The sequence below is a fragment of the Dromiciops gliroides genome, chromosome 4, assembly GCF_019393635.1.
Source record: "Dromiciops gliroides isolate mDroGli1 chromosome 4, mDroGli1.pri, whole genome shotgun sequence".
NCBI classification, from domain to species: Eukaryota; Metazoa; Chordata; class Mammalia; order Microbiotheria; family Microbiotheriidae; genus Dromiciops; species Dromiciops gliroides.
Window position 1 is genome coordinate 268,599,018 of NC_057864.1, and position 12,613 is coordinate 268,611,630.

At 38.0% G+C, this 12,613-nt stretch overlaps 1 protein-coding gene across 6 annotated transcripts in view; it reads left to right on the plus strand.

Moving 5' to 3' along the window:
• The window catches only part of TFAP2D (transcription factor AP-2 delta), a 91,771-nt gene extending 82,853 nt beyond the window's left edge, over positions 1-8,918 (plus strand). For 5 of the 6 annotated variants that reach the window (XM_044000049.1, XM_044000050.1, XM_044000051.1 and 2 more), the window contains one exon: positions 4,872-8,918. In XM_044000049.1, coding sequence (XP_043855984.1) covers positions 4,872-5,091 — 220 coding nt within the window. In that variant the 3' untranslated portion in view covers positions 5,092-8,918. The remainder of the gene's footprint in view (positions 1-4,871) is intronic. The other variant, XR_006356231.1, reaches the window with a different exon arrangement.
• Positions 8,919-12,613: the final 3,695 nt, after the last annotated feature.

Genomic DNA, 12,613 nt, shown 5'->3' on the forward strand with positions numbered 1-12,613 from the left:
GGAATGGGTCAAAATCGTGTGAACTCTTGATTACAAGCCGTGCTCCTTATTAGGTCCTGGATTCCAAGATATCAGTAATATTCATCAATAAGTCCAGTATGATGCCAGAACCCCATACACAGGGAAAAGGGAAGCATGATGTAGTGGTCAGAGAACAGGTCTTGGATTCAGGAATACCCCAGTTGAAGTACCACCTCTGACCAATATGGGCTGCCCAGAACTGAACATGTGACTTGGCACTGCTTCCTGGCAAATCTCTAATAAAATAAGTTGAAAAGCAGGTTCAGTTCCGTATTGATGAAGGGAGTCCCTTGCCAGTAGCTTCCACACCAATTATATAACAATTTTGCACCCTCCCCAAAGTTACACTAATCCTTAGAGTCTGTCCTCAGAACCAGGTTAAATCAATAGAGCCAGATGGAAATTACTGTCTGAGAGGATTGCAAGGTGGTTCTGGGAAGAGGCAGGAGAACAGCAGGGCAGAGGGGGAGATGACAATGCTATGTAAAAAATTCCTTACTTTAAGGAAAATAAAATGAAAATATAAACAAGAAGCACTAATGAGTAAGAGGAATAATCTTTGAAGTGAAATTTGGTGTTCCACCAGTAAAATGGGAAGGGATTACCATGATGATGACAATGAGGAAGAAAAAGAAGACTATGATGATAATAATAATGGTGATAGTCAATATTTATATGGCACTTACTATATGCCAGGCACTGTAGTAAATGATTTAGAATTTTTATCTCATTTCATTCCCACAATAACCCTGGGAGGTAGGTGCTATTATTATCCTCATTTTTTACACATGATATAACAAAAGCAGATAGAGGTTAAGCAACTGGCCTAGGGTGACACAGTTACTAAGGATCTGAGGATGGATTTGAATCCAAGGCTTTCTAACTACAGGTCTAGTGCTATAGGCACTATGCCACCTAGAAGGAAATAAAATTCATGACAATAGCAAAAGAGGCAGCTTGATGATATACTGACTGGAGCACTGAATTTGGAGATGGGAACACTTGATTTCAAAGCCTGCTTCAGACACTTAATTAGTTGTATAGCACTGGCCAAGTCATTTAAACTCCCTCTGCTTCATTTGTAAAATGGGGATATTAATAGCACCTACCTCAGAAGGTTGTTGTAAGAATCAAATGAGGCAACATATGTAAAAGGGCTTTGCCAACCTTAAAGCGCTATATGCCACCATCACACAGCATCCTCTCTTGAATGAACGAATAGATGAATGAAAAATATTTATTAAACACTGTGTGCCAGGCCCTGTCCTAAGCATTGGGGGGGGGGGGGGGGGGCAGTGTTACAAATAAAATCAAAACAGTCCCTGTCCTCAAGGAGCTTATATTCTATTAATAAAAGGTTCTTAAATTGGGTTCCATGGACCATGGATAGATTTCAGAGAGGTCTGGGAATGTAGATGGGAAAATAATAGCATTTCATTCACTAATCTTTTACTTCAATATCGCATTGCCTTTAATTATTTACAAAACATTATTTGGAGAAGGGATCTATTTCTTCATCAGACTGACAACATAAAAAGACTAAAAACCTTCATAATAGAGCAAGACAACACATATGGAGGAGTGTTGATCAGGGAGGAGTGTTTTGGCCTGAGAAGTCACAGAGATGGTTGAATGGAACCAAAGAACAATTGGCTGACTTTCACTTCCCAGTATTGGTGGTATTGATTACTGTTTTGCATCTAGAAGAAGACAGGGGGAAGCAGAAGAGAAGGAGGAAGAAGAGAAATAAACATGTCCAGAGAGTAGCATTTTGATTCTTGGTTGGATTAGATGTTGAGGAACAAGATCTAAAGCTGAGGGGCAGCTAGGTGGCGCAGTAGATAAAGCACTGGTCTTGGATTCAGGAGGACCTGAGTTCAAATCCAGCTTCAGACACTTGACACTAGCTGTGTGACCCTGAGCAAGTCATTTAACCCTCGTTGCCCAACGAAGAAGAAGAAGAAGAAGAGGAAGAAGAAAGTATTGGGGGCAGCTAGGTGGCACAGTGGATAAAGCACTGGCCCTGGATTCAGGAGGACCTGAGTTCAAAATCTGACCTCAGACACTTGACACTTACTAGCTGTGTGACCCTGGGCAAGTCACTTAACCCTCATTGTCCTGCCAAAAAAAAAAAAAAGATCTAAAGCTAAGGGTGGAACCAGATAGCATATCATGAAAGTGTCTTCCTTTGAAATTCATGACATCTGACTAATCTATTTTGTATCTAGGTTCTCCACCTACTATATTAGGGATTCTATACTCATTATCCCAAACTGGAAATGTGGCTGAGACCAGTTCCTCTACATTCTGAAGGGCATGTTTGTTCATCTCTGAATGACCCTGAGGGACAAAGCTACGGATATAGTCCAGCTAGTTAGTTTTTCATTAACATTGGCTCTATGCAGCCCCAAATATGTGACCATCTTTGTTTTCTGGAAAAAAATGGGAATAATACAACTATGGCATCCTTGCTTTATGGTAATGGGAGGTTATGCAGGTATCTATGTGTTGAATAAGCATGTTCTAGAATAGATTCACAGAAGGCCCAAAGCACAGACTGCCACCTATGCGGTGTGCGTTTGTGTGTGGGTCTTAGAGATGGGAGGAATTCCAAAAGATGTCCTGACCAAAAATATCTTATCTACCAGGCTGTCAAGGTGGTTAAAAGTTCTAGCTTTAGGGCTTCTCCTTAAAGAACTGATTTTAAATTATTTAAGGTGCCTAGTCACAAAGGGAAAGTAGAAACAAGCTAGATAAATACTTGTTACATTAGAAAGGGACTAGACTATCTCATTAAAACCACTGTGGTTGCTGTGACTTAACAGATAAATTATGCCCTAGAGCACAAGGCAAGTAAGGTTAGATCAGTTAGTCAACAATTAATCAGGGAAAGGGAGAAAAAGAATTTATTTTACTGTTTTGGTTCACTCCTGTCCAACTCTTTGTCACCCCATTTGGAGTTTTTTTGACCAAGATACTAGAGTGGTTTTCCATTTCCTTCTCCATCTCATTTTTATAGATGAAGAAACTGAGACAAACAAGGTTAAGTGAATTGCCCAGGCTCACATAGATAGTAAGTGTCTGAGACCAGATTTTAATTCAGGAACATGAGTCTTCCTGACTTCAGGCCCAGCAGTCTATCCACTGTACCACCTCACTGTCCAAGAATTTATTAAGCACCTACTAAATACTAGTTACTAGCCCGAGAGCTTTACAAATACCACCTCATTTAATCCTCCCCAAAACCCTAACTGGTAGGTGCTATTATTAACCTTATTTAAAATTCAAGAAAACTGAGGCAGGCAGGCCTTATCTGACTTGCCCAAAGTCGCAACTTTAGCAATCATCTGAGGCTGAATTGAACTTAGGTCTTCCTGCCTTCAGGCCCATTCCTCTAACCCATGGACCACCTAGCTTCCTCAATGCTCAACAAGTATATAGTAAGCACTTAGTCCGTGCCAGACACCTTGCCAAGCATTGGGGATCTAAAGAAAGGCAGAAACAGGGACTCTGTCTTCAAGGAGCTTACATTGTAATGGGGGGCTGCTAAGATATTACAACAGGAAGCCCAAAGCAACCAAAGAGAGGGTGGTAGGAGCTGAAGGAGAGAAATGACCAGAAAAAGCAGACATATGAACAAAGAAAGAATGAGCATCAAAGACAGATGTTACCTATTTTGCGATTTGGCCTAGAATCCTTATAAGCAAACTAGAAATCAATTTTGGAAGTAGTGGACTAGCTCTTCAGTGCCACCACCTACTATGTGAAAATAGATTAGAATATATAACTTCTCTGTATTTCAGGTTCCTAAATTGAAAAAGGAATCCAACATTAATAAGGAATATGCTCCCCACCATGAACCCCACCCCCCCACACACACATGCATACAAATATATGCACACATGTATACATTTTTTTGTTTGTTGTTGAGTTGTTTTCCAGTTATGTCTGACTCTTTGTGATCCTATTTGGGGTTTTCTTGGCAAAGAGACAGGAGTAGTTTGCCATTTCCTTTTCCAGCTCATTTTGCAAATGAGGGACTGAAGCAAACAGGGTTAAGTGACTTGCCCAGGGTCACATAGCCAATGAGTTTCAGAGGCCGGATTTGAACTCATGAAGAAGAGGAGTTTTCCTGACTCCTGGCCCAGTGTTCTATTCAATACATCACCTAGCTGTCCCATATATACATATACATAGTTTTAAATATGTGTACACAAATATATATACATATATGTGTGCATATAGATGTATATAACACATCTATATACACACACAACCATATCTGCATCCATATACTTCGGTGCATCCAAATTCTTCTCAGTGTGGATAGTCCCTTCACCACAGCAGACTGCAATGTATCCATACTTTAACCAGTATGATTTTTGTTTTATGCTTCCATAAATCCTCCATAGAATGTCCACTAATGGTTTCTAACATTTTGTAGCTATTATGTGTGTGTTATGTATGTAAGTATTATTCATCTAGAAGAACTCAAGGGATACTTTAAGGGATATTTTTCACTTTTTCCATGTCTGAGGAGATTTTTTTTGTTTGTTAAGTTTCTTTTCAAATGAAAAAGGGATAAACATGTGGTTGGACAAATTGCATTTTTGTGTCAAATACAGCTGACCATCTGTTTTCTAAATAGATCATAAACTTCTCAGGAACAAGGTGCATGTCTTAAGTCTTTTTTATTTACCACAGTAACTGACAAAGTGCTAAAAAGCAAAATGATCAATACATACTTATTGATTTCGATGTGCTAAATTGAAAAGGGGGACCTACTTGTCCACCCTATGGATGCAAAATTCATATACCTAACCTCCTCTTCCCTTTTTTGTCATTTCTAGCTTGATCACTCATGGCTTTGGGACTCCAGCAATATGTGCAGCCCTAAGCACTTTCCAAACTGTCCTTAGTGAAATGCTGAACTACTTGGAAAAACACACGGCACACAAAAACGGTGGAGCAGCGGATTCTGGCCAAGGACATGCCAACTCGGAGAAAGCCCCCCTGCGGAAAACTTCAGAGGCTGCCGTGAAAGAGGGCAAAACAGAAAAGACAGACTAGCTACATCAAACAGAATCTATTTCCAGAGAGTCTTGCTGCTGATATTTTTTTCTAATATATATATCATTGAGGGTGACTAATCTTCAGTGGACCAAATCTCTTCCCTCCCTTACCCCTCTGAAAAAAAAAGGAAATGAAACAAAAAAAGGACAAAACAAAACAAAACATACAAAAAAAAAAAAAGGAAAACAGCAGTGTAATTGTGTGATGAAATTGTCACCTTTTTTTTTTAATTTTATGTTGCGATAAACTCCTTTTGTGCACGTATTTTATTGTTCCAAATTATCCTCATCACAGTTTTAAGCACTTCTGGACTTTGGAGAGGCAACACGCGCTTTTTCACAAGCTAACTGATGCACTTTCTCAACCAAACGTGTAGTTAGGGATCAGGAAGCATGTCCAAAATGGGAACCACCACCAGCTTTTATGGCTCCAGCAGTTCTCTTGACTTTAACCTTGTAACAAAAGAGTGCCTCTTTCCACTAAACAAACCAAGCCAGCAATCAATCCATCAATAAATGTTTTGGAAACCTGAAAAAGGAAAGTCATGCTGTTTTCTGTCCTGTGTAATAATAGCACATCTTCTGAAAGTGTGATCACCTCTAGCAATCAGTGCCTTGGTGGTATTTTTAAAATTTCAGAGATCTAGGTCCCTTTTACCTCTTGCCTCAAAGCCAGGTTGAGTTTCCAGTAGCTTAAGATGAGAACCATACAACGCAACACTGAAGTGAGAAGGAACCTCTCTCCCCAACTATTCACATCGTAAGTCAATAAAATACCCCACGGTTAATAGGATTGGGGTAACGAATAAGGATAAGGTAAACTCCCTATATCCAAGAGTTAATATACAATAAAGTGGAAAGTTGTGGCATCCCCTTCTCTGGAAGTGTTCGGGAATGTGATAGGCAATAAAAGAAACATGCAGAGACAGCTATTAAGAGATAGGGGAATGAATGCAGGTGAGAGAAGGTAGACTCTGGACATACCTTTGAGCCCAGTAACTTAAAATTGTACAATGAAGATGAGAGCTCATCTCTTTCTAACCTTTGCCCTTCTGTGTCCATCCCAATATTTGAGTTCCAACATTGCAGCAAAACTTTCATAGGAACAAAAGTAATCAGGTCAGGCCTGTGTTCAGAAAAGTGAGAAACTAAATCGTTGAAGAAACCTTTTGCTTCTAAGATGCCTCCCTTTTTTCACAGCTTGTTCCTAAATCTTCATTGTCTTTCTGGTAAAACAAACAAAAAGAGCAAAAACAACAAACAAAACTCATAACAGATTCCTCAGCCAATCCCACAACAAAAGGCAGTGAAAGGATCTGTCAGCTAATAGAAAGTCTGGCCTAGAAAAGCCCAGGTTTTTAGAAAAATATGATTGATAATATATTAACCCTTTTGCTGTGAACATTTTGTAGATCCAGTCTAATGAACATGGAGGACATTCTTTATGTTAACAAATACATGTATCTAATATTTCCAAAATATAAAAAAACCCCAACAGTAGTTTAGCCTGAACATTCACTTCCCTTAAGAATATCTTTTAAGTGGTAAAAAAAAAAAAATAGCTTGCATTTAAACAACACCAAGGTTACAAAGTGCTTGATATTATCTCACTTGATTTTCTCAACAATCATGTCAGGTAGGTAATAAAAGTATTATACCCACAAGATTAAGTGATTTACCGTAGGTAAGCTTACAAAGGGAACATTTGCTCTTAGCCAAACAAAAAGAATGGACTCAGACACCAGAAGACAAATGTATCTTTAATAGAACAGAGAGAAGACTTAGAAACATAAATTAATCAGCTGTGAGACTCAAGGGGAACTATTTTATCAAGGCCAGATAACTAGTTAGTGACAGGCAAGGCTCAAATTCAGGGAAGGGGAACAAGAATTCCATTAAAGACCCAGTATGTGCCAGGCACAGTGCTACTTGATTTATAAATATCAGGGCTTATAATTTCAAGGCCAGAGCCCTTTCTATTCCACCACACCCACATCCCATGTTTCCTCTAAAAGTTCATGCTCTATTACCACACCCATGGTTCTTGATATAATCTAGCAAAAGATCGATCAACATTTTGAACATCAGGAACACATACAAATATCTCTTAAAGCCATTTAGCCCTTTACAATTCTAGCCTTGCATTGAAAGTAGGCCACACAACCAAGTGAAACTATATTTCCCAGTTGCCCAAAGAGCCAAAGTGGGGAGTTTGAAATAGAGAAATATTCAAACAAACATTTGTGACTCCATCGTATATGATTCTATCTTGTAAAGACAAGATAGAATCCTTTCTCCGGCCTCACTCCCACCTTTTTCTTTAATTTCTGGCTTTAAAAAAAGTAATGGCTTTTAAAATAATTGATTATTTTTCCAACTAAATGGAAAAAAACAAACATTCTACTTCTATCATTTTTTTCTCATTCAGAAAAGACATTCCAAGAATTTACAATTCCCACATGAAGCAAAAATGATAAATGATTCAGTATAATAAATGACTATAAAATACATGTATAATGTAGATTACTAAGTATTGCTATATACTTTAATGTCCTCTTCCTGCTAACTCTTAAAATTTTATATTACAACATTTCATATGCATTTGACATGAAAAATAACAATGCATAGGCCTATCATGTCAAAAAATCCACCAATTATACATTAACAGACAACAAATTAACAGATTATACTTGTGTTAGTGCTTCTGTTTTCAATCTAATGTTTTCTTTAGTGAATAGTTAATCTTAGCATATCAAAGCACTAAAAAGTATAAGCTTTGGGTACAAAAGAATGAATATAAATATAGGTCTAGCTGCCAGATATTTTTCCTTAAAATCCCTAATGGGGACAGGAGTTGTCAATTACCTGCACAAACCAGTAGGACATGTTGTTTCATGAATTTGGGCCCTGATGTTTTCAGGTATTCACTCTTTAAAAAAAATTTAGGAATCGTTTTATTATATTCTCACCCAACTACAACCAAAGGATTCTTTATAAGTTTTTATAGGTTTGATATATCTGATCTGCTTATTCCATTATATTCAATTTTTTTCCTCAATAAGGAAATATTATAGCACACATTGCAAATAGACGCACTTCAAGGTAGACCTACAAAAAGAAATATACACACACACAAATATACACACAGATACCAGCAGAGGTAAAAGAACAGATTCTGGCACTAGGCTACAAATGTATATTTAATAGAAAAGGAAGGTGATTTAGAAATATAAATTTAAATTCTACTTGTAGCTACATTGGACAGCTTTTAAATCAATAAGTAATATAAATATTTTTAAAATCATCCAAATGTCATCTATCCTTTGCTCATCAAAATGATATCTACTCATATTTACACAAACTTAATACAGAAAAATGAGTATCACTTCATTTAAATTCCTTATTTCCAAGGTAAAAAAATATTCATTAGTTATAAGCCTACATATAGGAATATCTGTGGTGGTGGCTTATTAAGAATACTTCAGTGCTTGTTTTAGAAATCACTGTTCCGGCTACTCTGCATTGATACATTTTGACATGCTTGGTGAAGGGAAAGTAAACCCAAACTTTTAAATTACTCAATATTTGTTCTTGGTTGGGAAAGAGCAAGGGTCTAGAAAGAGGACCAGTCTACACACCTCCCTTCCTTTCAAATGCCTTAAAAAAATATAAAGCCAATTTCGCCTGGCTTCCTGATTCCTTTTCCCCTTTTCTTCTCCTTTAGGAATAGGTTTTCTTCACCAGCCTGGACTGGAGCTTTTGTCTCATTAGAAGCAGTAAGATTTCTGCTCAAGGTGTGAAACTGACTGTTTGTCACCTGGATGTTTGAAGGTCAAATGGTCATGTACATTTGTATCAATAATAATCATTATTATGAATAATTAAATTAATAAAATGTTTCCCCAAATTCTTTCCTCCCATTTATTGACTCCTTAGAATTGTGATGATTAAAATCTAATGTGTAGTTGCCTTATTCTTGTCCCAAGTGTAGGAAGAACTAGCTAGAGTTTACTTATAAATTAGAAGCTTCAGCACCAAGTTTGGCTTTAAGCATTTATTAGTAAAAAAAGAGAACACCTGGGACAGAGAGCCAGGAAAAGACCAACCAACAGCCTGAATTGGTTCTTCTCCCAAATTTCCTGCTACCACTTTGGAGTTCCAGCCACAAAAAAAAGAAGTTCCTATGCCTGTGAGAGAGGAAGCTCCCTGTGGTCCAGAAGAGAGTTGGTCCCCACACACAGCTCCAAGCTAATTGGCTGGTAGTATTCAAGTCCATTGATTGACATGACTTGAAGGTGGTCTTAACTTCCTTTAGTTAGTTAGGAGTTCTGTGTGTGAGTATGTGTGTGTGTGGGGGGGGGGGGGGGCGGGCAGGCGGTGTCTCTGAGTCTACAGCTTCTGAGAACAATACTCTTGAGGGCCAGGCAGGTGTGGCTTCAATCAAGTCAACTTTAAATAAGTTAATCAGCAAAGTCGATCACTCTCATTCAATTCAATAAATCCAAATCAATCTCCTCCAGGTGGGGCCTTTGGGCATTGGCAAATCCCATTATTTTCTCACATAATCTTTTAAGATTAAAAACAAAATCCTGAAATATAACCAACGGATTCAACACTTGCCCATTTGTCTTTCCTTTGTACTTGCTTAATTTTTTATTGAAAAAATTAATTCCTAGAACCCTCAAGGTATCATATTCACTTTCAAGTTTACCTACAGATGACAAAACTAATTATCACTTCCACAGAGAAAAATACTACATATTATACACATAGATTTGTGTGTGTGTGTGTGTGTGTGTGTGTGTATACACACACGTGTATGTACAGGATGGGCCAAAAGTCACAAAGAGTTTCAATATTTAATAATTCCTTTATTTTTTTGTTTTTTGTTTTTAGTTTATAATACCATAGCATCATATACAGTATATGTAGGAAATGAATTTACATTATGTTTGAAAAATCAAATCTCATAAATGGTGAAAAATAAGGAAAAAATAATTTTCAAAAAGTTTTTAAAACCGTGACTTTTGGTCCATCCTATATATATCTAATATCTATATCATATACCTATATCTATGTCTATATTCATGTAGATATGTTTAAGACTAGGAGTTCTTAGATTACACAAGATGAAGTGCAGGGTTACTCTTGGTAATTAGTAATGGTAGTTATTAATGGTATTCCCATTGCTGATTGGAACAGAAGCTTTGGCCTACTCCATTTCTAATGTCAGCCCATTTAGCACTCCCTAGGCAACCTGGTATCATCCCACCCTCACCCCACTTGTCTCCAGAGTCACACCATATTGATGCCAAACTTAGTATGAATACCCAATAAGTTTAGCCAAGTACTTCTCAGAAGTCCCAAGCTCAATACATCCCCAGTTTCAGGCATGTGTCTCCACACTCTGACTTTCATGACTATATTTTAAAATAGGTTTATCAGATATGACTGATGCTTAATAATTCAATCTAACCAAGCATAAAGAAGTTCAGGGCTTGCTCAGAAATTAGGCAAACTACTTTTACCTATAAATCACTTCTTGGTTTTTTCCATACTTTCTCTTCTCTTGAACAGAAAATATTTTGATTGCATCTCAACTCCTTACCACTGACTTCAAAGTGAAATTTGCAAGACCAAGATATTCATTAAAATGAGGAAGCAACTGATCAAAAAAGAAAAAAAGTAGAGATTATTGAAATAAAAATTTCACTGCCAAATGATGGTTATTTCAAACTGAAGTTAGGTTATTTCATATTTCAGGCCTGTTAGCATGTTATCATGACTTTCCTGTGATTATCTCTTGCACATTAAGAGTCCTGTGTTTGAGGGCATCTAGGTGGCACAGTGAATAAAGCACCGGCCCTAGATTCAGGAGGACCTGAGTTCAAATTCGGCCTCAGACACTTGACATTTACTAGCTGTGTGACCCTGAGAAAGTCACTTAACCCTCATTGACCTGCCCCCTCCCAAAAAAAAAAGTCCTGTGTTTGTTAGAAATTCTATGAGTGTTTTTAAGGCTTTTTGTAAGAAAGGAAGAAGTAACAGGATGAAGTTTCCTACATTGACATAGAAAACCTTTAGAAATTTGATCCCCAGTGCATATCTGTTGAATAAATTACTAAACAATGGCATTGTACATACACACATGAAATGTTGTCCTTCCTTTATTTTCAGAGAGAATCAATGATACCACAGTGTGGTCTTGATTTGAGTATTAAGTGAGACAGAGTAGTACAAAGTCATCAACCTCACTCTCTATTCAGAGTCATTGGTGGCCAGTGACAAGACAAAAGACAAGATAACTGATAATGGCCTGGGATGCGGTAGATGACATTGTCATCTTTATGATGACCAAACTCTAAGCCCTCCACAGCACATGTTTTGGCCACCTCTGTGGCCTTTGGAAAATTGTTCTCATTTTTCCATTCCACCAGAGAAAGTCTTCACATTCTTGGAGTAGGCATCCCCCTAACTCACTGACAGATTGGAGACTTGTCAGTTACCCTCAACCTGGTTTTATCCATCTGCTGAGACAGTTTTACTGGGGTGTGGCCTCTGTGTATGATATAGCTTCTTGGAGCCACAGGTGAAAGATGGGTAATAGCTTGGACACGAAAGGTAGATGAGCAGCCCTGAAGGGGGTTCAACAATCCTTCACACCAAAGTCTTCCCTTAATACCCCATACACACATATATGTAATTGGAGAGTAAAATAGATTGTGCAACTCCTAGTCTTTAGACTAGAAACCAACTTTATAGATTCTGTTAAACAAGATTTTTCTCAATTCAAGTTGGTAATTTCATCACGGAGAGCTCCAAGTGTCTCCACTCACCTGACATTTGCAGATTGTTAATTCTCTCTAGCTTAGACAGTTTCCTTTAGAACAAGGTACTGACTGAGAGGCTAAATGACTTGCATCTGGTCACATCCATGACCAGCATATGTCAGAGGCAGGATGTGAAGCTCTCCCTGACTACAATGATTGACACCCCCTATATTCCTACTATTCAATAAGATACAGACAACTACATCAGCAAGTGCGCTAACTAGAACACTGAAATGAATGTGAATGTTCTTACTGTTAATATTTCTTCCTTTGAATTCTATTCATAAACAGCAAAAGTCAGCACTTTTCTAAGCATAATGCCCAAACTAGTAGCAATACACTTTCCCTCCTTTCCTTCCTTCCTTCTTTCCTCCCTCCCTCCCTCATTCTCTCTCTCTGTCCTTTTCAGTCTCTGTATCTCTGCATCTCTTTGTGTGTGTGTCTCTGTCTCTGTCTTTGTCTCAGTGTCTCTCTGTGTGTATCTCTGTCTGTTTCTTTGTCTCTATCTCTGTCTCTGTCTCTGTTTCCCCCCACCCCCAAGCTGTGATTCATTGCTACAGGGAATTCCTCTAAAAGTAACTGCTTCTGCTAATTCAGATCAGGGACTCTTCTACAACTTATAGTCTTGAGAGAATTGTTTAGAGCAGGGCTTCTTAAAGTCTTTCCACTCACCACCCCTTTTTGCTGGAG